The sequence below is a fragment of the Nomascus leucogenys genome, chromosome 16, assembly GCF_006542625.1.
Source record: "Nomascus leucogenys isolate Asia chromosome 16, Asia_NLE_v1, whole genome shotgun sequence".
In the NCBI taxonomy this organism is placed as follows: domain Eukaryota; kingdom Metazoa; phylum Chordata; class Mammalia; order Primates; family Hylobatidae; genus Nomascus; species Nomascus leucogenys.
In genome coordinates, this window is record NC_044396.1 from 33,830,428 (window position 1) to 33,856,596 (window position 26,169).

A 26,169-nucleotide genomic window follows, 5' to 3' on the forward strand; every position below is an offset into this window, starting at 1 on the left:
TTTGGGTTGGTTCCAACTCTTTGCTATTGTGAATAGTGCCGCAATAAACATACATGTGCATGTGTCTTTATAGCAGCATGATTTATAGTCCTTTGGGTATATACCCAGTAATGGGATGGCTGGGTCAAATGGTATTTCTAGTTCTAGATCCCCGAGGAATCGCCACACTGACTTCCACAATGGTTGAACTAGTTTACAGTCCCACCAACAGTGTAAAAGTGTTCCTATTTCTCCACATCCTCTCCAGCACCTGTTGTTTCTTGACTTTTTAATGATGGCCATTCTAACTGGTGTGAGATGGTATCTCACTGTGGTTTTGATTTGCATTTCTCTGATGGCCAGTGATGATGAGCATTTTTTCATGTGTTTTTTGGCTGCATAAATGTCTTTTGAGAAGTGTCCATTCATGTCCTTCGCCCACTTTTTGATGAGGTTGTTTGATTTTTTCTTGTAAATTTGTTTGAGTTCATTGTAGATTCTGGATATTAGCCCCTTGTCAGATGAGTAGGTTGCAAAAATTTTCTCCCATTCTGTAGGTTGCCTGTTCACTCTGATGGTAGTTTCTTTTGCTGTGCAGAAGCTCTTTAGTTTAATGAGATCCCATTTGTCAATTTTGGCTTTTGTTGCCATTGCTTTTGGTGTTTTAGACATGAAGTCCTTGCCCACGCCTATGTCCTGAATGGTATTGCCTAGGTTTTCTTGTAGGATTTTAATGGTTTTAGGTCTAACATATAAGTCTTTAATCCATCTTGAATTAATTTTTGTATAAGGTGTAAGGAAGGGATCCAGTTTCAGCTTTCTACATATGGCTAGCCAGTTTTCCCAGCACCATTTATTAAATAGGGAATCCTTTCCCCATTTCTTGTTTTTGTCAGGTTTGTCAAAGATCAGATAGTTGTAGATATGCAGCATCATTTCTGAGGGCTCTGTTCTGTTCCATTGATTTGTGTCTCTGTTGTGGTACCAGTACCATGCTGTTTTGGTTACTGTAGGCTTGTAGTATAATTTGAAGTCAGGTAGTGTGATGCCTCCAGCTTTGTTCTTTTGGCTTAGGATTGACTTGGCGATGCGGGCTCTTTTTTGGTTCCATATGAACTTTAAAGTAGTTTTTTCCAATTCTGTGAAGAAAGTCACTGGTAGCTTGATGGGGATGGCATTGAATCTATAAATTACCTTGGGCAGTATGGCCATTTTCACGATATTGATTCTTCCAACCCATGAGCATGGAGTGTTCTTCCATTTGTTTGTATCCTCTTTTATTTCATTGAGCAGTGGTTTGTAGTTCTCCTTGAAGAGGTCCTTCACATCCCTTGTAAGTTGGATTCCTAGGTATTTTATTCTCTTTGAAGCAATTGTGAATGGGAGTTCACTCATGATTTGGCTCTCTGTTTGTCTGTGATTGGTGTACAAGAATGCTTGTGATTTTTGTACATTGATTTTGTATCCTGATACTTTGCTGAAGTTGCTAATCAGCTTAAGGAGATTTGAGGCTGAGACGATGGGGTTTTCTAGATATACAATCATGTCATCTGCAAACAGGGACAATTTGACTTCCACTTTTCCTAATTGAATACCCTTTATTTCCTTCTCCTGCCTGATTGCTCTGGCCAGAACTTCCAGCACTATGTTGAATAGGAGTGGTGAGAGTGGGCATCCCTGTCTTGTGCCAGTTTTCAGAGGGAATGCTTCCAGTTTTTGCCCATTCAGTATGATATTGGCTGTGGGTTTGTCATAGATAGCTCTTATTATTTTGAGATACGTCCCATCAATACCTAATTTATTGAGAGTTTTTAGCATGAAGGGTTGTTGAATTTTGTCAAAGGCCTTTTCTGCATCTATTGAGATAATCATGTGGTTTTTGTCTTTGGTTCTGTTTATATGCTGGATTACATTTATTGATTTGCGTATGTTGAACCAGCCTTGCATCCCAGGGATGAAGCCCACTTGATCATGGTGTATAAGCTTTTAGATGTGCTGCTGGATTTGGTTTGCCAGTATTTTATTGAGGATTTTTGCATCAATGTTCATCAAGGATATTGGTCTGAAATTCTCTTTTTTGGTTATGTCTCTGCCAGGCTTTGGTATCAGGACGATGCTGGCTTCATAAAATGTGTTAGGGAGGATTCCCTCTTTTTCTATTGGTTGGAATAGTTTCAGAAGGAATGGTACCAGTTCCTCCTTGTACCTTTGGTAGAATTCGGCTGTGAATCCGTCAGGTCCTGGACTCTTTGGTTGGTAAGCTATTGATTATTGCCACAATTTCAGAACCTGTTATTGGTCTATTCAGAGATTCAACTTCTTCCTGGTTTAGTCTTGGGAGGGTGTATTTGTCGAGGAATTTATCCATTCCTTCTAGATTTTCTAGTTTATTTGCATAGAGGTGTTTGTAGTATTCTCTGATGGTAGATTGTATTTCTGTGGGATCGGTGGTGATATCCCCTTTTTCATTTTTTATTGCATCTATTTGATTCTTCTCTCTTTTCTTCTTTATTAGTGTTGCTAGCTGTCTATAAATTTTGTTGATCTTTTCAAAAAACCAGCTCCTGGATTCATTAATTTTTTGAAGGGTTTTTTGTGTCTCTGTTTCCTTCAGTTCTGCTCTGATTTTAGTTATTTCTGGCCTTCTGCTAGCTTTTGAATGTGTTTGCTCTTGCTTTTCTAGTTCTTTTAATTGTGATGTTAGGGTGTCAATTTTGGATCTTTCCTGCTTTCTCTTGTGGGCATTTAGTGCTATAAATTTCCTTCTACACACTGCTTTGAATGTGTCCCAGAGATTCTGGTATGTTGTGTCTTTGTTCTCGTTGGTTTCAAAGAACATCTTTATTTCTGCCTTCATTTCATTATGTACCCAGTAGTCATTCAGGAGCAGGTTGTTCAGTTTCCATGTAGTTGAGCGGTTTTGAGTGAGTTTCTTAATCCTGAGTTCTAGTTTGATTGCACTGTGGTCTGAGAGACAGTTTGTTATAATTTCTGTTCTTTTACATTTGCTGAGGAGAGCTTTACTTCCAACTATGTGGTCAATTTTGGAATAGGTGTGGTGTGGTGCTGAAAAAAATGTATATTCTGTTGACTTGGGGTGGAGAGTTCTGTAGATGTCTATTAGGTCCACTTTGTGCAGAGCTGAGTTCAATTCCTGGATATCCTTGTTAACTTTCTGTCTCGTTGATCTGTCTAATGTTGACAGTGGGGTGTTAAAATCTCCCATTATTATTGTGTGGGAGTTTAAGTCCCTTTGTAGGTCACTCAGGACTTGCTTTATGAATCTGGGTGCTCCTGTGTTGGTGCATATATATTTAGGATAGTTAGCTCTTCTTGTTGAATTGATCCCTTTACCATTATGTAATGGCCTTCTTTGTCTCTTTTGATCTTTGTTGGTTTAAAGTCTATTTTATCAGAGACTAGGATTGCAACCCCTGCCTTTTTTTGTTTTCCATTTGCTTGATAGCTCTTCCTCTATCCCTTTATTTTGAGTCTATGTGTGTCTCTGCATGTTAGATGGGTTTCCTGAATACAGCACGCTGATGGGTCCTGACTCCTTATCCAGTTTGCCAGTCTGTGTCTTTTAATTGGAGCATTTAACCCATTTACATTTAAAGTTAATATTGTTATGTGTGAATCTGATCCTGTCATTATGATGTTAGTTGGTTATTTTGCTCGTTAGTTGATGCAGTTTCCTCCTAGCCTCGATGGTCTTTACAATTTGGCATGTTTTTGCAGTGGTTGGTACCGGTTGTTCCTTTCCATGTTTAGTGCTTCCTTCAGGAGCTCTTTTAGGGCAGGCCTGGTGGTGACAAAATCACTTAGCATTTGCTTGTCTGTAAAGTATTTTATTTCTCCTTCACTTATGAAGCTTAGTTTGGCTGGATATGAAAATCTGGGTTGAAAATTCTTTTCTTTAAGAATGTTGAGGCCGGGTGCGGTGGCTCACGCTTGTAATCCCAGCACTTTGGGAGGCCGAGGCCGGTGGATCTCGAGTTCAGGAGATGGAGACCACGGTGAAACCCCGTCTCTACTAAAAATACAAAAAAAATTAGCCGGGCGTGGTGGCGGGCGCCTGTAGTCCCAGCTACTTGGAGAGGCTGAGGCAGGAGAATGGCGTGAACCTGGGAGGCGTAGCTTGCACTGAGCCAAGATTGCGCCACTGCACTCCATCCTGGGCGACAGAGCGAGACTCTGTCTCCAAAAAAAAAAAAAAAAAAAAAAATGTTGAATATTGGCCCCCACTCTCTTCTGGCTTGTAGAGTTTCTGCCGAGAGATCAGCTGTTAGTCTGATGGGCTTCCTTTTGTGGGTAACCCGACCTTTCTCTCTGGCTGCCCTTAACATGTTTTCCTTCATTTCAACTTTGGTGAATCTGACAATTATGTGTCTTGGAGTTGCTCTTCTCGAGGAGTATCTTTGTGATGTTCTCTATATTTCCTGAATCTGAATGTTGGCCTGCCTTGCTAGATTGGGGAAGTTCTCCTGGATAACATCTTGCAGAGTGTTTTCCAACTTGGTTCCATTCTCCCCGTCATTTTCAGGTACACCAATCAGATGTAGGTTTGGTCTTTTCACATAGTCCCAAATTTCTTGGAGGCTTTGTTCATTTCTTTTTATTCTTTTTTCTCTAAACTTCCCTTCTCGCTTCATTTCCTTCATTTCATCTTCCATCAGCGATACCCTTTCTTCCAGTTGATCGCATCTGCTACCAAGGCTTCTGCAATCTTCGCGTAGTTCTCGATACTTGGCTTTCAGCTCCATCAGCTCCTTTAAGCCCTTCTGTCCATTGGTTATTCTAGTTATCCATTCTTCTAATTTTTTTTCAAAGTTTTTAACTTCTTTGCTATTTTGAATTTCCTCCCGTAGCTCGGAGTAGTGTGATCATCTGAAGCCTTCTTCTCTCAACTCGTCAAAGTCATTCTCCGTCCAGCTTTGTTCCATTGCTGGTGAGGAACTGTGTTCCTTTGGAGGAGGAGAGGTGCTCTGCTTTTTAGAGTTTCCAGTTTTTCTGCTCTGTTTTTTCCCCATCTTTGTGGTTTTAATCTACTTTTGGTCTTTGATGATGGTGATGTACAGATGGGTTTTTGGTGTGGATGTCCTTTCTGTTTGTTAGTTTTCCTTCTACCAGACAGGACCCTCAGCTGCAGGTCTGTTGGAGTTTACTAGAGGTCCACTCCAGACCCTGTTTGGCTGGGTGTCAGCAGCGGTGGCTGCAGAACAGCGGATTTTCGTGAGACCACAAATTCAGCTGTCTGATAGTTCCTCTGGAAGTTTTGTCTCAGAGGAGTACCTGGCCGAGTGAGGTGTCAGTCTGTCCCTACTGGGGGGTGCCTCCCAGTTAGGCTGCTCGGGGGTGAGGGACCCACTTTAGGAAGCAGTCTGTCCGTTCTCAGATCTCTAGCTGCGTGCTGGGAGAACCACTACTCTCTTCAAAGCTGTCAGTCAGACAGGGACATTTAAGTCTGCAGAGGTTCCTGCTGACTTTTTGTTTGTCTGTGCCCTGCCCCCAGAGGTGGAGCCTACAGAGGCAGGCAGGCCTTCTTGAGCTGTGGTGGGCTCCACCCAGTTTGAGCTTCCTGGCTGCTTTGTTTACCTAAGCAAGCCTGGGCAATGGTGGGCGCCCCTCCCCCAGCCTCGCTGCTGCCTTGCAGTTTGATCTCAGACTGCTGTGCTAGCAATCAGCGAGACTCCGTGGGCGTAGGACCCTCCGAGCCAGGTGCGGGACACAATCTCCTAGTGTGCCGTTTTCCAGGCCCGTTGGAAAAGCGCAGTATTAGGGTGGGACTGACCCGATTTTCCAAGTGCCGTCTGTTACCCCTTTCTTTGACTAGGAATGGGAACTCCCTGACCCCTTGCTCTTCCCGAGTGAGGCAATGCCTCGCCCTGCTTCGGCTCGCACACAGTGCCCTTCACAGACTGTCCTGCACCCACTGTTTGGCACTCCCTAGTGCGATGAAACCGGTACCTCAAACAGAAATGCAGAAATCACCCGTCTTCTGTGTCGCTCAGGCTGGGAGCTGTAGACCGGAGTGGTTCCTATTCGGCCATCTTGGCTTGCCTCCCTGAGCTTTCAGTTTCTTTAACATCTCCAGTGATCTTGTTCTCTACTCTCCTTCAGCCACTCATGCCTATAATCACATTCTTGACCTTATCATTACCAATAACTGCATAATGTTAATTTCAGTCTTTCATCTTTCTGTGACACTTGCCTCTTAACTTTCTAGTTCATTCCCTCTAGTAATTTGACTTCCACAGTCCTTTCATACTGCAGATCCATTGATTCTGCCACCTTTTTACTATTCCTCTCTTTCCCCAATCCTCACATAGCTCTTTAACCTGCTTAAATGTTGTGTGCCTTTTATGTTGGTACCCTCAGCTGACTTGCCCAGCTCCTCCATTTTGTCCTGGATCCCAACCCGTTTCACCTCTTCAAGGCCATTTCTCTGGTTTTGCTTCTTCTGCCTTCTTCTCCCAAGAGTGAAGAGCTAGACTACTCTTAACAGTTAGTGACATTATCCCTATCCTCTATATATGGTCAAGGAAGGCCAGGCTACCTGGGAAGTTTCTGGAGGACTCTTAGGAGGATTTGGTTTTCATTAAGATTCTTTAGGAATCCATTGTAATTTTTGGAAGGATTTATGAACTGACCTTGTATCTATCTCCTTGTCTCACTGCTGGGGTTTTAATGGCTAAACAAGTTTGTTGTGATGAAAGTAGACGACAGTGGGTCTCTTCTTATTTCTCGATAGTCCCAGGATTCCCTTGGTTTTAAGGAGATTTGGAGATCCATTTTGCCGACCTGTGCCAGTTGCTGTAGGTGCTTTGGTGATACACCACCCCCCTTAGCCTGTAGCTTGCTTATTTTTAAAAAGAGTACTAGAATAATTGGCATGTTCTTGAGTGAAACATGATATTTATGAGTTTACATAATAATATAGTTAATATTAATCCTAATTGGCTAAGTCGGGATCCTTTTTGTGAAAAGCAAAATTATTTTCATTCATGCATGTCTATCAGTGGCCTTTAGGTGAGACATAAAATGTATTTTAATGAAATTAACGATGATCTCTGGTAAGAAAAATTTAAACCTAGTTTCAACTCATTAATTTTCTTGGGGCTGGGCATTCTGACTCATGCCTGTAATCCCAGAACTTTAGGAGGCCGAGGCGGGAGGATCACTTGAGGTCAGGAGTTTGAAAACAGCCTGGCCAACATGGCAAAACCGCTCTCTACTAAAAATACAAAAATTAGCCGGGGTGTGGTGGTGCGTGCCTATAATCCCACCTACTCGGGAGGCTGAGGCAGGAGAATTGCTTGAACCCAGGAGGTGGAGGTTGCAGTGAGCCAAGATCACAACACTGCACTCCAGTTTGGGCTACAGAGTGAGACTCGGTCTCAAAAAAAAAAAAAAATTTTTTTTTCTTGGTACATTAATTATATGGCAGTTCACACATACACTACACATATGCTCACATATGTGATAAGTGGTTCCCAACGGCTGTTAATTGGAATCATTTCAGGAGCTTTAAAAAATACTTATGCCTGAGTCTCATCCCTTTAATTTAATCGGTCTTGGGTGAAGCCCACACATCAGGAATTTTTTAAAGCTCTGAAATGACTCGAAAGTACAGCCAGAGTTTGGAAACACAGGACAGAGGTTAATGTCTTCAGTATGGAATGGAATTGTCTTCTCTTATATCATGCTGACAGGTAGTGACCTATCTTAACGTTTATATGCTTTCCTCTTTTCCCCATGAGTATCACAAATTCTGAACAACTTTTAATATGTGACTATTAAAAAAATAATTATTTTAGTCTTTGCCTTGTCTTCTTTTATTTTTCTGCTCAGTTTTTAATTGAACTCTGAAACAAGTTAGTATACCTTATAATAATGGGAGTTATTGTAATATTGGTTTATTTCCTAGGTACCTGTATACAGTTATTTTTTCTACAGATTATTGTTTTGGTTTGCTCAAATCTCGAAAGAAGGCTGTTTTAATTAGAATATGAGGAAGAGAGCCATGAATAACATAAAATGGCATTTTCTTCTTTTCCATTATTTTCCTATTCTCATAATTTGTTGGTAGGCCTGGCTAAGTTTCAAGTAAATTGCACTAGTGCTGATACTTTGAGATGGTTTACTTTGGAATGGGTATCACTGAGGGAGGCAGTGTCATCCACTGGCCCTTAAGCCAAGTAGTCTTTAAAAAAAAATCTTTGCTAGAGTTGCCCAGCTTGATCTTTGCCCTTCATTGCCCAGCTTACGTGGCCTTGAACAATTAATTTAAAGTCTCAGTTTTCTTATCTGTAAATGGAGTAATATAATACCTCATAAAGTGGTATACTGGAGTGACGATTTGTAAGTTCTTAAGCATTGTGTTGATGATGGAGGTACCCAAATAATTATATCATTGCTTATTAGTCATATATAGGACTAAAACAACCCCTTAGTAAAAGGTCTGTTGAGTATTTACTATGTGACAGGCACTGTTCCTGCACTGAAAATAAATAAGGTGCATATCATGCTGTTAGGAGTTTTGTCTCATAACATTCATTATGAAACCCACAACATCTTAAGATCTTACTTTTTCCTGTAATCCCAGCACTTTGGGAGGCCAAGGCGGGCAGATTATGAGGTCAGGAGATCGAGACCATCCTGGTCAAAATGGTGAAACCCTGTCTCTACTAAAACTACAAAAATTAGCTGGGCATGGTGGCGCGAGCCTTTAGTCCCGGCTACTCGGGAGGCTGAGGCAGGAGAATTGCCTGAACCTGGGAGGCAGAGGTTGCCGTGAGCTGAGATTGTGCCACTGCACTCCAGCCTGGTGACAGAGGGAGACTCCGTCTCAAAAAACAAACAAACAAAAATCTTACTTTTAATTTATTATGAAAAATTTGAAATAAATACTAACATTGAATATTTTGCCAAGATAAATTTATTTACCTATCCCCTACCCACTTTTTTCAACAAAGTTTTTAAAAGAACTATGTCTGTGCACTCATAAGTGCTTTGGTATGCATCTGTAACTGATAAGGACCTTTAAAGAAATTGCCCACTACACCGTCATTATGAGTAGATTAATAAGCCCAAACATTATATAATACATGGTTTGTATCCATCTTTTTTTTTTTTTTTATTAAACTTAGAGATGTCTTTTTGCATTTGGTTTGTTCAAATAGGGTCCAAACACGGATCATGTATTACATTTGGTGGCTGTGTCTCTTTGGTCTCTTTTATTTGTTAATACTAACACTCCTTTTATCCCCATCCCCTCTTTTCCTATGACATTGATTTGTTGGAGAAATAGAGTAATTTGTCCTATAAAATGTTCTACATCTTGAATTTGGCTGGTTGTATGTAGGGATTGTTATATGAGGGGATTTCATCAATTGATGAGTATTGGGCTAGAGCAGAGATTGTGAGCTGTAGGATGTGCCTCTTGAATACATAATTTTCAGGCACGATGAAATCATTATTTTCTTTCTATGTACTTTGGCAGTGAAATATAGGATAAGAGAGTGAGGATAGTGGAAGGGAAATGTAGTAAAGACTCATGAGAGAGAAAATACTAAAAAGATGGGAGAACATTTTTTGAAGCAATGAAAACTGACTTCTTTCATAATTTAAACCATGCCAAAAGTATTGTTTCTGCTTTACATCTATGTGGAAAAAAAAGAACAAACATTTCCAGTGTCCCACAACATTTTTTCGTTCCTTGTTGTAATCATCTGTCTTTGTACCTGGGACCCCACACAGCTAGTAATCTGCTTTCTGTGACTATAGATGAGTTTGCGGTTTCTAAAACTACATAAATGTAATCATATAGTAGTATGTACTCCTACCAGACTATTTTCACTTAGCGTAGTTTTTCTTTTTTTTTTTTTGAGACGGAGTCTCGCTCTGTTGCCCAAGGCTAGAGTGCAGTGGCGCAATCTCGGCTCACTGCAAGCTCCGCCTCCTGGTTTCACGCCATTCTCCTGCCTCAGCCTCTCCGAGTAGCTGGGACTACAGGCGCCCGCCACCACACCCGGCTAATTTTTTGTATTTTTAGTAGAGACGGGGTTTCACCGTGGTCTCGATCTCCTGACCTCGTGATCCGCCCGCCTCGGCCTCCCAAAGTGCTGGGATTACAAGCGTGAGCCACCGCGCCCGGCCGCATAGTTATTTTGAGTTTGCTCATGTTTTGTGTGTGTCAGTATTTCTTCCTTTTTATTATTGAGGAGTAGTCCATTATGTGGATATAGCACACTTTGTTTTTTGGACATTCATCTGTTGATGGATATTTTCATTGTTTTTAGCTTTTTGCTATTATAATAAAGCTAATTTGAACATCTATATGCAAGTCTTCATATAGACATTGTATTAATCCATTCTTGTATTGCTATAAATACTTGAGACTGGCTAATTTATAAGAAAAGAGGTTTAGTTAGCTCATGGTTCTGCAGGCTCTACAGGAAGCATAGCAGCATCTGCTTTTGGGGGGGCCTCAGGATGCTTCCAATCATGGTGGAAGTAAAAGGCATGTCATATGGTAAAAGCAGGAGCAATGTGGGGATTAGGGGGGTCCCACACACGTTTATATGACCAGATCTCATGATAACTCACTGTTGTGAGGACAGTATGAAGGGATGGCACTAAACCATTCATGAGAAATCCACCCCCATGATCCAGTCCCCAGACCCCACCTCCAACATTGGGGATTACAATCCAACATGAAATTTGGGTGGGGACACAGACCCAAACCATATCAGACATATATTATCTTTTCTCTTTCTCTATTTTATTTTCTCTGTTTCTTTGGTAATAAGAGAGCCAGGAACATATAGCAGGTGCATGTTTAACTTTTTAAGACATTGCGAAATTTTTTGCAAAAGTAGTTGTACCATTTTACATTCCTCTCAGCGGTGTATGAGAGTTCTATTTTCTGCCCCCTTGCCTACAGGTTATATAGTCAGCCTTTCTAATTTTAGCCATTCTTATAGGTATGTGGTGGAATCTCATTGTGGTTTCAGTTTGCATTTCCGTAGTGACTGATAATGTTGGCCATCTTTTTGTGTGTTTGTCATCAGTGTATACCTTTAGTGAAGTGTCTGTTCAGATCTTTGCCCATTATTTTTTATTGGGTTTGTTTTATTGTTCAGTTTTGAGAAGTTCTTTATTCTGTTGTTTGGTGCATATGTTTATAATTGTTTTATCTTCTTGATGAATTAACCCTTTTATCAATAATAATGTTCTTTGTCTCTTTTTTAATTAAAAATTATTTTTAATTTTTGTGGGTACATAGTAGGTATATATATTTATGAGGTATATATATTTATGAGGTACATGAGATATTTTGGTATACCGAATGCATACAATGTATTTGGTATGTTGCATGTACCAAAAATCTATGTGAAGAAAAAGAACAAACATTTCCATTGTCCCACAAAATTTTCTCATTCCTCATTGTAATCATCTCTCTTTGTACCTGAGACCCCAGGCAGCTACTAATCTTTTTTTTCACATAGGTATTTCACATAGATTAGGCACACAATGCATAATAATCACATAATGGAAATTGGGTATCCAAAGCCTTAAGCATTTATCCTTTGTGTTACAATCTAGTTACACTCTTTTAGTTATTTTAAAGTGTAAAATTAAATTATTATTGACTATAGTCCCCCTATGTGCTGTCAAATAGTAGGTCTTATCCATTCTTTCTAACTAATTTTTTTTTGGTACCCATTAACCAGCTTCCCATCCCCTCAACCTTCCTGCTACCTTTCTCAATCTCTAGTAACCATCCTTCTATTCTCTATCTCTGTGAATTCAATTGTTTTGATTTTTAGACCTCACAAATAAGTGAGAACATGCGACGTTTGTCTCTCTGTGCCTGGCTTATTTCACTTAACATAGTGACCTCCACTTCTACCCATGTTATTGCAAATGACAGGATCTCATTCTTTTTTATGGCTGAATAGTACTCCATTGTGTGTAAATACCACTCTTTATCCATTCATCTATTGATGGACACTTAGGTTGATTCCAAATCTTAGCTATTGTAAGCACTCCTAACAAACATGGGAGTGTAGATATCTTTTCAATATACTAATTTCTTTTCTTTTGGGAATATACCCAGCAGTGAGATTGCTGGATTGTATGGTAGTTCTATTTTTAGTTTTTTGAGGAACCTCCAAACTGTTCTCCATAGTGGTTGTACTAATTTACATTCTTGCTAACAACGTATGAGGGTACCCTTTTCTCCACATCCTTGCCAGCATTTATTATTGCCTGACTTTTGGATAAAAGCCATTTTAACTTGAGCAAGATGATATCTCAGTGTAGTTTTGATTTGCATTTCTCTGATGATCAGTGATGTTGAGCACCTTTTCATATACCTGTTTGTTGTTTAAATTGGATTATTAGATTTTTTTCCTGTAGAGTTATTTGAGCTTCTTATATATTCTGATTATTAATACCTTGTCAGATGGATAGTTTGCACATATTTCTCTCCCATTCTGTGGGTTGTTTCTTCACTTTGTTGACTATTTGCTTTGCTGTGCAGAAGGTTTTTAACTTGATGTGATCCCATTTGTCCGTTGTTGCTTTGGTTGCCTGTGCTTGTGGGGTATTACTCAAGAAATGTTTGCCCACTCCAGCGTCCTGAAGATTTTCCTCAATGTCGTCTTGTAATAGTTTCATAGTTTGAGGTCTTAGATTTAAGTCTTTAATCCATTTTGATTTGATTTTTTTGTGTATGGCAATAGATAGGGTTCTAGTTTCATTTTTCTGCATATGGATATCTAGCTTTCCCAGTACCATTTATTGAAGAGACTGTCTTTTTCCCAGTGTATGTTCTTGACACTATTGTCAAAAATGAGTTCATTGTAGGTGTGTGGATTTGTTTCTGGATTCTCTCTTCTATTCCATTGGTCTGTGTGTTTATTTTTATGTAGTACCATGTTGTTTTGGTTTCTATAGCTCTGTAGTGTAATTTGAAGTCAGATAATGTGGTCCCTCCAGTTATGTTCTTTTTGCTTAGGATAGCTTTGGCTATTCTGGGTCTTTTGTGATTCCATATAAATTTTAGAATTGTTTTTTCTATTTCTCTGAAGAATGTCATTGATATTTTGATAGGGAATGTGTTGAGTCTGTAGGTTGCTTTGATTCTTCCAATTTATTTTTTCGTGTCCTCTTCAGTTTCTTTCATCAGTATTTTATAATTTTCATTGTAGGGATCGTTCACTTCCTTGGTTGAGTTAATTCCTAGGTATTAAATTTTATTTAAGGCTATTATAAATGGGATTACTTTTTTGATTTCTTTTTCAGATTGTTCACTGTTGGCGTATAGAAATGCCACTGATTTAGTATATTTATTTTGTATCCTGCAACTTTACTAAATTTGTTTATCTGTTCTAATAGTTTTTTGTTGGAGTCTTTAGGTTTTTTTAAATATAAGATCATATCATCTGCAAACAATGATAATTTGACTTCTTTTCCAATTTGGATGCCCTCTCTTTCTTTCTCTTGTCTGATTGCTCTAGCTGGTACTTTCAGTATTATGTTGAATAACAGTGGTGAAAATGGGCATCTTTGTTGTGTTACAGACCTAAGAGGAAAGGCTTTTACTTTTTCCCCATTCATTATGATACTAGTTGTGGATCTGTCATGTATGGCTTTTATTATGTTCAGGCATGTTCCTTTTATACCCAGTTATTTAAGGGTTTTTATCACAAAGTGATGTTGAACTTTATCAGATGCTTTTTTGGCATCAATTGAAACGTATGGTTTTTGTCCTTCATTTTGTTGATGTGATGTATCACATTGATTGGTTTGTGTGTGTTGAGCCATCCTTGCATCGCTGTGATAAATCCCACTTGGTTGTGATGAATAATCTTTTAAATGTATTGTTGGATTAGGTTTGCTAGTATTTTGTTGAGGGTTTTTGCATCAATATTCATCAGAGCTATTGGTCTGTAGGTTTCTTTTTTTTTTTTCTTTTTTTTTTTTTTTGATGTGTGTTTAGTTTTTGGTATCAGGGTAATATTGGCCTCATACAATGAGTTTGGAAGCGTTCCGTCCTCCTCTATTTTTCAGAATAGTTTGAGTAGGATTGGTATTAGTTCCACTTTAAATATTTGGTAGAATTCAGCAGTAAAGCTGTTGGGTCCTGGCCTTTTCTTTACTGGGAAGCTTTTCATTACTGCTTTGATCTCCTCACTTGTTATTGGTTTGCTCAGGTTTTGGATTTCTTCCTGGTTCAATCTTTGTAGGGTGTATGTGTCTAGGAATTTGTCTGTTTCTTCAAGATTTTTCAATTTTTTGGCATATAGTTGCTCACAGTAGTCACTAACGATCCTTTGAATTTCTGTTGTATCCGTTGTAATGTCTCCTTTTTCATCTCTGGTTTTATTTACTTGGGCCTTCTTTCTTTTTTTCTTAGTCTGACTAAATGTTTGTCAATTTTGTTTATCTTCTCAAACACCAACTTTTTGTTCTATTGATCTTGTATAATTTTTTCATTTCAAATTCATTTATTTCTGCTCTGATCTTTATTATTTTTCTTCTACTAATTTTGAGTTTAGTTTGCTCTTATTTTTCTAGTTCTTTAAGGTGCGTTGTTAGATTGTTTGTTTGAAATTTTTCCACTTTTTTGGTGTAGGTGTGTATAGCTATAAGCCTCCCTCTGAGTACTGCTTTTGCTGTATCCCATAGGCTTTGGCTTAATCCTTCATTTCAAGAAATTTTTCAATTCCCTTCTTAATTTCTTCATTGAAATGGTCATTCAGGAGCATATTGTTTAATTCTCATGTGTTTGTGTAGTTTCCAAAATTCCTCTTGTTATTGATTTGTAGCTTTATTCCATTGTGGTCAGTGAAGATGCTTGATATTATTTTAGGTTTTCTTTCTTTTTTCTTTTTCTTTCTTTCTTTCTTTTTTTTTTTAATGTTTTAAGACTCGTTTTGTGACCTAACATGGTTTATCCTTGAGAATGATCCATGTGTCAAGGAGAAAAATGTGTATTCTGCAGCCATTGGATGAAATGTGTAAATATCTACTAGATCCATTTTGTCTATAGTGCAGAATAACTCTGATGTTTCTTTGTTGATTTTCTTTCTGGGAGATCTGTGCAGTGCTGAAAGTGGGGTGTTGAAGTCTCCAGCTGTTATTATATTGGGGTCTGTCTTTCCCTTTAGCTCTAATAATATTTGCTTTATGTATCTGAGTGCTCCAGTGTTGGTTGTGTATATATTTACAATTATTATATCCTCTTGCTGAATTGACCCCTTTATCATTATATAATGACCTTTTTTTGTCTCTCCTTACAGTTTTTGTCTTGAAATCTGTACTACTTTTTCTGATATAAGTATAGCTGTGTCTGCTCTTCTTTGGTTTCCGTTGCCATGGAATATGTTTCTCCATCCCTCTCTTTTCTGTCTGTGTGTGTCTTCATAGGTGGGGTGTGTTTCTTGTAGGCAACAGATCATTGGATCTTGTTTGTTTCTCCATTCAGCCACTCTATGTCTTTTGTCTGGGAATTTAGTTCATTTACATTCAGTTTTTTTTTTGAGGAGTCTCACTCTCTCGCTCTTTCACCCACGCTGGAGTGCAGTGGTGCGATCTTGGCTCACTGCAGGCTCCGCCCCCTGGGGTTCACGCCATTCTCCTGCCTCAGCCTCCCACGTAGCTGGGACTACAGGCGCCCGCCACCTCGCCCGGCTAATTTTTTGTATTTTTAGTAGAGATGGGGTTTCACCGTGTTAGCCAGGATGGTCTTGATCTGCTGACCTCGTGATCCACCCACCTCGGCCTCCCAAAGTGCTGGGATTACAGGCGTGAGCCACCGCGACTGGCCTACATTCAGTGTTATTATTGCTAAATAGGAACTTTCTCCTGCCATTTTGTTATTTGTTTTCTGTCTTTTCTTCCTTCTTTCCTTTCTTGCTGTCTTCCTTTTAGTGAAAGTGATTTTCTCTGGTGGTATGCTTTAATTTCTTGCTTTTTATTTTTTTGTGTATCTGTTGTATGTTTTTTGATTTGAGGTTACTATGAGGCTTGCAAATACTATCTTTTTTAAATTAATTTTTTTTTTTGAGAGTATTGCTCTGTCTCTCAGGCTGGAGTACAGTGGCGTGATCTTGGCTCACTGCGATCTCTGCCTCCCAGGTTCAAGTGATTCTCATGCCTCAGCCTCCCAAGTAGCTGGGATTACATGTATGCACCACCACACCTGGCTAGTTTTTGTATTTTTAGTAGAGATGGGGTTTCACCGTGATGGCAAGGCTGATCTCAAACTTCTGACCTCAAGCAATCCACCTGCCTCGGCCTCCCAAAGTACTGGGATTACAGGTGTGAGCCACTGCGCCGGTGCAAATACTAATACTTATAACCCATTATTTTAAACTGATGACAGCTTAACACAATTGCATAAACACACAAACTTGCAAAAAGAAAGTTAATTAAAACTCTACACTTTAACTTTGTCCCCACTGCCAGCTTTTTAACTTTTTGTTGTTTCTCTTTATGTCTTATTACACTATTTCTTGAAAAGTTGTTGTAGCTATTATTTTTGATTGGTTCATTATTTAGTCTTTCTAATTCAGTTAAGAGTAGTTTATATACCACAGGTACAGTGTTACACTCTTCTGTATTTTTCTGTATGCTTACCATTACCAGTGAGTTTTGTACCTTCAGATGATTTCTTCTTTCATTACTATCCTTTTCTTTCAGATTGAGGAACTCCCTTCAGCATTTCTTGTAGAACAAGTCTGGTGTTGATGAAATCCTTCGGCTTTGGTTTGTCTGGGAAAGACTTTATCTCTCCTTCATACTTAAAGGATATTTTCACCAGATATACTATTCTAGGTGAAAGTTTTTTTCCTTCAGCACTTAAAATATGTCTTGCCACACTCTCCTCAACTTTAAGGTTTCCACTGAAAAGTCTGCTGCCAATTAGCTGGGTATGGTGGTGCATGCCTGTAATCTCAGCTACTCGGGAGGCTGAGGCAGGATAATTGCGTGAACCCGGGAGGTGGAGGTTGCAGTGAGGCAAGATCGCATCACTGCACTCCAGCCTGGGTGACAGAGTGAGACTCTGTTTCAAAACAAAACAAAACAAAACAAGTCTGCTGCCAATTGTATTGGAGCTCCATTGTATGTTATTTATTTCTTTTTTTCTGGCTGTTTTTAGGATCCTTTATCTTTGACCTTTGGGAATTTGATTCTTAAATGCTTTGAGGTAGTCATCACTGGGTTAAATCTGCTTGGTGTTCTATAACCTTCTTGTATTTGAATGTGGTTATCTTTCTGGTTTGGGAAATCCTCTGTTATTATCCCTTTGAATAAACTTTCTACTGTTATCTCTTTTTCTAACTTTTCTTTAAGGCCAGTAAGTCTTAGATTTGCCCCTTTGAGGCTATTTTCTAGATGTTTTTGGTGTGCCTCATTGCTTTTTAATTTTTTTCTTTTGTCTTTTCTAACTGTGTAATTTGAAATAGCCTGTTTTCAAGCTCACTAATTCTTTCTTCTTAATCAGTTCTGTTGTTAAGAGACTTTGATGTAGTCCTCATCATGTCAGCTGCATTTTTAAACTCTGGAATATCAGCTTGATTCTTTTTAATTTTGATCTCTTTGTCATATTTATCTGATAAGAATTCCAAATTCCCTTTCTGTGTTGTCTTGAATTTCTTTGAGTTTCCTCAAAACAGCTATTTTTAATTCTCTGCCTGAAAGGTCATATATCTCTGTTTTTCCAGGATTGATCCCTTGTGGTTTATATTAGTTCATTTGGTTAGGTCATGTTTTCCTGAATGGTGTCGATGGTTGTAGATACTTGTTGGTGTCTGGGCTTTAAACAGTTAGGTCTTTATTGTAGTCTTCAGAGTCTGAGCTTGTTTATGCCTGTCCTTGGGAAGGCTTTCCAGGAATTCGAAGGGACTTGGACCCCAAGCCCAACAATGCTCTGGCTTTTGGAGACTTGTTAGAGGTACAGCCTTGGCATCCTTGGATAAGATCTGGAAGAATTCTCAGGATTACCAGGCAGAGATTGTTCTTTTTCTTTACTTTCTCCCAAACAAATGGAGTGCTAAGCCACTTGGAATTGGGGGTGTTGTGATGCAGGCACCTCTGTGGTCATCATCCCTGGGATTGCTCTGGGTCAGACCTGAAGCCAGCACAGCACTGGCCTTGTCCAAGGCCCTTCCCTTAAGGGTGGCGGGTTTTTCCCCGGGCTCCAGGTGTGTCCAGAGATGCTGTCTGAGAGCCAGGGATTGGAGTCAAAAACCTTAGCAATTTACCTGATGTTTTCTTCTATTGTGGCTAAGCTGGCACTCAATCCATAATACAAAATCCCTCCCACTCTTCCCTCCCCTTTCCACAGGCAAGGAACCTCTCCTTGTGGCCACCAACACCACCACTGGTCCATCGGCTCATTCTTTAGGGCAGTGGGCTCCCTGAAGTAGATCCGGAAATGCTGTCCAGCATAGGTGTGGACTCGGGGACCCCAAGAGCCTGCTTTTTGCTCTTCCCACTGTGGCTGAGCTGGTACCTAGGGCACAAGACAATGTTCCCTTTACTTTTCTGTCTGCTTTTCTTAAACAGGAGTCTTTCACAATAGCCACCACAGCTGGGAATGTGCTGGGTCACCCCTGAAGCCAGCACATGTCAGAGCCCAGGGCCCACTGCATACTCCTTGGGTATCAGTGGTGATAATTCAGGACCCATTGGTTCTTTGGTCAGCAGGTAATGAATCCTGCCAGGATTGAGTCCTTACCTTCAAGGCAGTGGGTTCCTTTCTGGCCTAGGGTGTGTCTACAAATGTTATCTTGGAGCTAGGGCCTGGTGCCTTATCCTACGGTGGCTTAGCTGATATCCAAAATGCGAGACGAAGTTCTCTTTTTTTCTTCACTCTCCTCTCCTTAAGCAGAAGGAAGTAGACACTTTCGTTGCTACAAGTTGCACTTCCTGGGGTTAGGGGAGGGATGGCATAAGCACTCCCTTAGCTATTCCAGCTGGTGTCTCCCTAGGTTGCGTGCCATCCTAATTCACTGGCTCTAAGCCCAGCCTCACACTAGGAGTTGTCTAGGAAGTACAGTCTCGTGTCCTAGACTGCCTTTCAAATTTATCTAGGACCCTGGAGCACTTCAGCCTGTAGTGGCCAGTCTTGCCAAGAAATTCAAGTTCCAACTGCTATGATGGGCAATTCCCCTCCAGCTAGTGCTGGTCCAAATCCTCCCTCCCTCTGCAGGTGCTGGCTGAGCCCAGCACATTTTCATTGTCTGCTGTGACAGGGCAGCACTGAGTTTAATGTACTGTTTTCCAATAGCTGTGCTCTCCTCCCTCAAAGTGTACAGATTTTCTCTCCACGCCACGTGGCTGCTGCTGGGAGTGTGGGAGAGGGTTGATGTTGGTGATTCAAGACTCTCCTACCTTCCTCAATGCCTCTTTTGGCGTTAAAAAGTTAAAGCCAGGCACTGTGATTGTTCACCTGATTTTTGTTTCTTGTAACGGTGCTTTTCTGTGTCCATAGTTGTTAAAATTTGGTGTTCCACTGGGGGTGATGAATGGTATAGGCTTCTGTTCTACCCTCCTCTGTAATTTTACTCTACCCTCTTCTGTAACTTTACCCAGTGAACATACTTTGTGTGTGGTCTGAATTCTTTGTATTTATTGAAACTTATTTTATGGCCCAGAATGTGGTCTGTCTTGGTAAATGTCCTGTGAACAATTGAGAACAAGTGTATATTCTGCTTTTCTTGGTTGGAGTATTCTAACAGTGTTGATCAGATTGTGTTGGCTGATAGTGTTGTTCAACTGTACTATATTCTTGGTGATGTTTTTTGCTTGTTATATCAGTTTTTGATAAGGAGTATTGACTCTGACTTTAATTGTCAATTTTATAGTTTAAGTTTTGTCAGTTTTTGCTTCATGTATTTAAGCTGTGTTATTAGGTGCCTAAATGTTTAGGATATCAATGTCTTCTTAACTGCTTTCTTTATTCATATGAAATGACCTTTGTTACCACTGGTAATAGTCTTTACTCTGGAATCCACTTACTCTGATATTAATATAGCCATTCTAATTTCTCCTTGATTTATGTCAGTATATGTTTTTCGTCTTATAACTTTAAAACTATATGTGCTTTTATATTTGAAGTACAGTTTTTGTAGGTAGCGTGTAGTTTGATTTTGCATTTTTATCTAGTTTGACAATCTCTGACTTTCAAATGGGGGCATTTATACCATTTTGTTCTAATTTTCACAACTAACCATGTGTTCTTATTAGCCTCATTTCACTAAAGAGGTAAGAAACTGAGAGTTAGAAAGAATAATTAACTTCCCAGTGTTGTACATAGTAAATGGTCAAGCCATGGCTTAAATTCATAAACAGTGTGTCTCCAGCATTCCATCTTAAAACTACTACACTTTTTACTGTAGTAGGAATCTTAAGAGAGATTATAGAAAAGCATAGGATTGCCTTGGAAATACTTATATTTTACAGAATGTTCACGTTGATGGTTTTACGGAATGTTCATGTTGATGATGGTAAGAATGGTAGTTTGAATGGGAAGGTCATATTAAGGGAACTGCTTTAAGATAGTAAAAAGAAATTTTTTTCTATACTTCCAACACTTTTTTTTTTAATTAAAAAATTTGTTTTTGAGATAGGGTCTTGCTGTGTTGCCCAGGCTGAAGTGCAGTTGTGCAGTCATAGCTCACTACAGCATTGATCTCCTGGGCTCAAGGGATCCCCCTGCTTCAGCCCCCTCAGTAGCTGGGACTACAGGTGCGCACCACCATGCCTGGATAATTTTTTACATTTGTGGTAGTGCTGAGGTCTCCCTGTGTTGCCCAGGCTGGTCTCGAACTTCTGAGCTCAAGTGATCCTCCCACCTTGGCCTCCCAAAGTGCTGGGATTCCAGGCATAAGCCACCATACCTGGCTGTAACACTTCATTTCTGACACTGAATATGTGGGGTTTTTTCCCACGCCAGCGAATTCTGCAGTTGTCCCCATACATTAACTGGATATCCTACTGTTTAACTAAATTCTGACACTAACTGCCCACGGTTAGTGCAGACCCTGCAGGTTAAGGGCTCAGTCCCACAACACTGCTGTCACCTCACATGACAGTCACAAATCTGGGTCTTCTAAACTTGTGACCAACTGGCTGTAAACCAGGGGTTCTCAGCACCCTCTTCTCAGGTTCCATAATTTGTTAAAACAGCTCACAAGACTCAGGGGAATACATACTTATATTTACTAGTTTATTATAAAGGATATTCTAAAGTATATAGGTGAACAGCCAGATAAAGAGTACATAGGAGGGCCGGTGCGGTGGCTCACGCCTGTAATCCCAGCACTTTGGGAGGCTGAGGTGGGTGGATCACGAGGTCAAGAGTTCAAGACCAGCCTGGCCAACATGGTGAAACCCCGTCTCTACTAAAAATACAAAAATTAGCCTGGAGTGGTGGCTTGTGCCTGTCATGCCAGCTACTTGGGGGGCTGAGGCAGGAGAATCACTTGGATTTGGGAGGCGGAGGTTGCAGTGAGCCGAGATTGTGCCACTGCACTCCAGCCTTGGCGACAGAGCAAGACTCCATCTCTGGGGGAAAAAAAAGAAAAGAAGTACATAGGATGAAGTGTGTGAGAAGGGAAATGGAGCTTCCAAGCCCTGTCTGGGTGTGCCACCCTGCAGCACCTCAGTGTGTTCACCAGCCTGCAAGCTTTTTGAACCCTATCTTTCAGGGATATTTATGGAGGCTCCGTCACATAGGCATGATCGATTATTAACTCAGTCTCCAGCCCCTCTTTCCTCCATGGCAGATAGGAATGGGATGGGGCTAAAAATGAAGTTTCTAACCATGGCTTAGTTTTTCTGGTGACTGGCCCTCAGACTAGCTTTCTATCCAGGGGCCTGCCAAGAGTTGGCTCATTAGAATAAAAATTTCCTATCACCCAGGAAATTCCAAGGAATTTAAGAGCTCTGTGTTAGAAATTGGGATCAAAGACCAAATATTAGAACAAAAATGCTCCTACTTCTCCTGTCCCTCTGGAAATTACAAGGTTTTGGGAGCTCTGTGTTAGGAACCAGGGCCAGAGACCAAATACATATTTCTTATATACCACAGATGGTGTTGTGGTGGTTTAGGGGAGAGATACTGATACCCTCCACTAAGACACTGGTGCATGTATATATCTTAGTATAAAGAGAGGAGGCCAGGTCTGAAAAACATTTAAGTTGAATCAGTACTTGTTAATTGCAAGCAGGAGAGAAGGGAAGACCTCTCAAAGGTGTCTGGCTCATGAGATTGGGAAAATGGTGACATCTGGATGATTAGGAGGCAGGAAAGATTAGAGATAGGAGCTAAATGAAGTATACTGAGTCTGAGTTTATAGGAGCCTTAGACTAAGCAGGTGACAATATAAATTACAAGGAAGAGTTATGAGATGTTAAATAAGCCTTAGGAAGGCAAGGATAAACGAAACTAATGAGGTTTGAACCTGAACTGTTGGGAGATAATGGATGAAACATTTTGGGGCATGAACTGATTTGGAGGGGGTAGAGTGGAGGAGGCAATGTTTTGTTTGACCTTTTACCTCTTGAGTTTGTGGAAATACCAAGTAGACAGATTTATGTGATTGTTGTTTAGGAGAGGTCAGGTCTGGAGACATGTAGAGTAAATTTAATATGCTTTCCTGATGCAATCAGGAATCTCAAGGTCATTTATGGGGGTATTTCTGTTTTCAAGCATATGAGTTATATGCAAGATTATGTATATTATATATATCATGTGAAACCTTTAAACTTTCTTATTTTGTGGCAGAGTTCTTTGTTAAATACCAAAATTTGAAGAAAAACAAAGAGCTAGTCGTTGAAAAATCATTTTGAAACCAGAGCGAGTATTAAAGATACATTCTAGGTATACATTTTAAACTGAATTAGAATAAAAGAAAAATTAATCACTTTAAACAGGTATGTTTATGTTGTGAATTTCAAATGACAAATCCCAGTTCCCTATTTTGATTAATTAAAAATCTGCAGAAAAAATGGAAAGAGTGGTGTAATAGACACTCATGTATGTTTTAGATTCACCGATCGTTAATTTATTTGCCACATTACTTTTATTTCTTGCTCCCTCTATATTGACATATACTTTTTCCTTGAACAATTTGAAAGTAAATTTCAGCTACCATGACACTTCACTCTTAAATACTTACATATCTATCTTGTAAGACTAAAGACGTTCTTCTTCATAACCACAATACTGTTAATCATACAAGAAATTTAATCCTGGCTAAACCTATTACTTAATGTATAGTTCATAGTCACATTTCCCCAGTTGTCCTCTGAATGTCCTTTATAGCTTTTTTTCCCCTTCCCATTTTAGACATAATCAAGGCTCATGCGTGGTATTTATCGTGTCTTTTCATGTCTCTTTTCTTTTCTTTCTTTTTTTTTTTTTTTTTGAGACAGAGTCTCACTCTGTCGCCCAGGCTGGAGTGCAGTGGCACAATCTCGGCTCACTGCAAGCTCCACCTCCCGGGTTCACGCCATTCTCCTGCCTCAGCCTCCTGAGTAGCTGGGACTACAGGCACCCACCACCACGCCCGGCTAATTTTTTTGTATTTTTAGTAGGGACGGAGTTTCACCGTGTTAGCCAGGATGGTCTTGATCTCCTGACCTTGTGATCCACCCGCCTCAGCCTCCCAAAGTGCTGGGATTACAGGCATGAGCCACTGTGCATGGCCTTCATGTCTCTTTAGTGTCCTCCCTGCATTCTTTTTTTTGTTTTTCCTTTTATGACATTGACATTTTTGGAGCCTAGGCCATTTGTTTTATAGAATGTCCCATAATCTAGATCTCTCTGATTGTTTCCCTATGATTAGATTCAGATTAAACATTTTTGGCCAAGAATAGTACATGGTTGTTGATGTGTACTTCTCATTGGGTTGTATCGGGGGCACATGACGTCAATTTGTATGATTATTGGTGATGCTAACCTCATGAAGGTGTTTTCTATCTCATCTCCTTTCTGCAATAATATATATTTTTTGTAATAAGTAATTTTAAGTTAATAGTATTCCTAGAAAGTAATAAGCAGTCTGGAGTGAAACCAATTACGCGCTTATCATGTAACTTGATTCTGAATTTTAAAGGTGAAGAATAGGTTTGGGGGCTCATATGGAAATACGGTGAGAATGGAATGTAGGACATGTTAGTGGAAGGATGTGCGTGAGATGAGCATGCACAGGTAGAGCCTTTGTGCCATGCTAAAACAGGAACAGTTGAAGGGTTTTAACCTGATGTTGATTGGGGTGTTGAAACTGGATTTGTGTTTTAGAAAGATAGTTTTAGCAGTGATCAGCTGGAAGAATACTATGTCCAAGCTAAAGATGATGAAAGGCTGGATCCAGTTGACAGAGAAGAAGAAGATTTTAGAAATATTTATGATGTTAAAATGGACAGAATTTAGTGATTGGCTCAATGTTTGTTGTGGAGATTCAGAGATTTTGGTACTATAATATTTAATAGAATTGCCTGACTCATTGCCTAGATTGTGCTAAATGTAACACTCAAGGAATTAGATTTTATAAAAGTATTATGGACGCATGGTCTTTTGGCTTCTCTTACAGTTTCTCTTATTATTTCTACTTATTCTACTTTTCTGAGGACCATTTGAATGACATTAACATTGTGATTCCATTTAGAGGAAAGATTGCTTCTTGATTTATTCTACCCAAAATGTACACCTAGATCTGCTACTAAGCTTTTGGATAGGATAGAACAGAATTTGGTACTCTCTTAAAATTTCTTCACTAGGTAGAGTAAGACTTTGTTGCAAATGATCCATAGGTAAGGTCACCTCTAGCTCTAAAATTCTGATTCTATAATGTTTATTTTTCTCTCAGACAGCCCATTTTATTTCTTGGAAAAGTCTTAATGTTTTGTCTATTTATGTTTTTCTAAGATGTTCTCAGTGCAGCTGAGTCTTGGTGAGCAGACATGGGAATCCGAAGGCAGCAGTATAAAGAAGGCTCAACAGGCTGTTGCCAATAAAGCTTTGACTGAATCTACGCTTCCCAAACCAGTTCAGAAGCCACCCAAAAGTAATGTTAACAATAATCCAGGTATGGCAGTGACTCCTTCTGTTACGTTGTCTGCTATGTGTGTTCTGCTTGTTGTATGTTTCATTTATTGTAGGCTAGTAACAGAGTGAGCAAGTATTAATAGTACACATATGCCCATACCTACACACACACACACACACACACACACACACACACACACACACACAGCAGCATAAAAATAACTGAAGGAGGCTTGGCGTGTTGGCTTACGCCTGTAATCCCAGCACTTTGGGAGGCCGAGGCGGGTGGATCACGTTAGGTAATGAGTTCGAGACCATCCTGGCCAACATGGTGAAACCCTGTTTCTACTAAAAATATAAAAAATTAGCCGGGTGCCTATAATCCCAGCTACTCAGGAGGCTGAGGCAGGAGAATCGCTTGAATCCGGGAGATGGAGGTTGCAGTGAGCCAAGATCGCGCCATTGCACTCCAGCCTGGGCAACAAGAGCGAAACTCCATCTCAAGAAAAAAAAAAAAAAAAATGAAGGTGAGAGGATGAAGAAAGTAATTGTAATTGTTTTTAAAATTTGCTTTAGTGGATACTATAAAAGTGCGTTGTTTACTTTTTTAATGTTGGCAAAAACATATTTGAATACAAAGCACAGAAAATTTGAGTTTTTTTTTTTTTTTTTTTTAAAGTAAAGATAGGCCAGGCGCGGTGGCTCACGCCTGTCATCCCAGCACTTTGGGAGGCCGAGGCAGGTGGATCACCAGGTCAGGAGATTGAGACCATCCTGGCTAACACAGTGAAACCCTGTCTCTACTAAAAAAAATACAAAAAAATTAGCTGGACATGGTGGTGGACGCCTGTAGTCCCAGCTACTCAGGAGGCTGAGGCAGGAGAATAGCGTGAACCTGGGAGGCAGAGGTTGCAGTGAGCCAAGATCGTGCCACTGCACTGCAGCCTGGGCAACAGAGCGAGACTCCATCTCAAAAAACAAACAAACAAAAATGACAGTGGCCTGGTACAGTGGCTCCCACCTATAATCCTAGCACTTTGGGAGGCCTGGGTAAGAGGATTGCTTGAACCCAAGAATTTGAGAGCAGCCTGGGCAATATACCAAGATCTTGTTTCTAC

General features: G+C 39.9%; 1 protein-coding gene across 14 annotated transcripts in view; it reads left to right on the forward strand.

Annotated features, from left to right (window-relative positions):
* Positions 1-26,169, forward strand: part of STAU2 (staufen double-stranded RNA binding protein 2) — a 341,584-nt gene that overhangs the window by 40,278 nt on the left and 275,137 nt on the right. For 13 of the 14 annotated variants that reach the window (XM_030795237.1, XM_030795231.1, XM_030795239.1 and 10 more), the window contains one exon: positions 24,932-25,091. The exons of the other annotated variant lie outside the window; for it this stretch is intronic. In XM_030795237.1, coding sequence (XP_030651097.1) covers positions 24,932-25,091 — 160 coding nt within the window. The remainder of the gene's footprint in view (positions 1-24,931; positions 25,092-26,169) is intronic. 14 annotated transcript variants of the gene reach the window in all.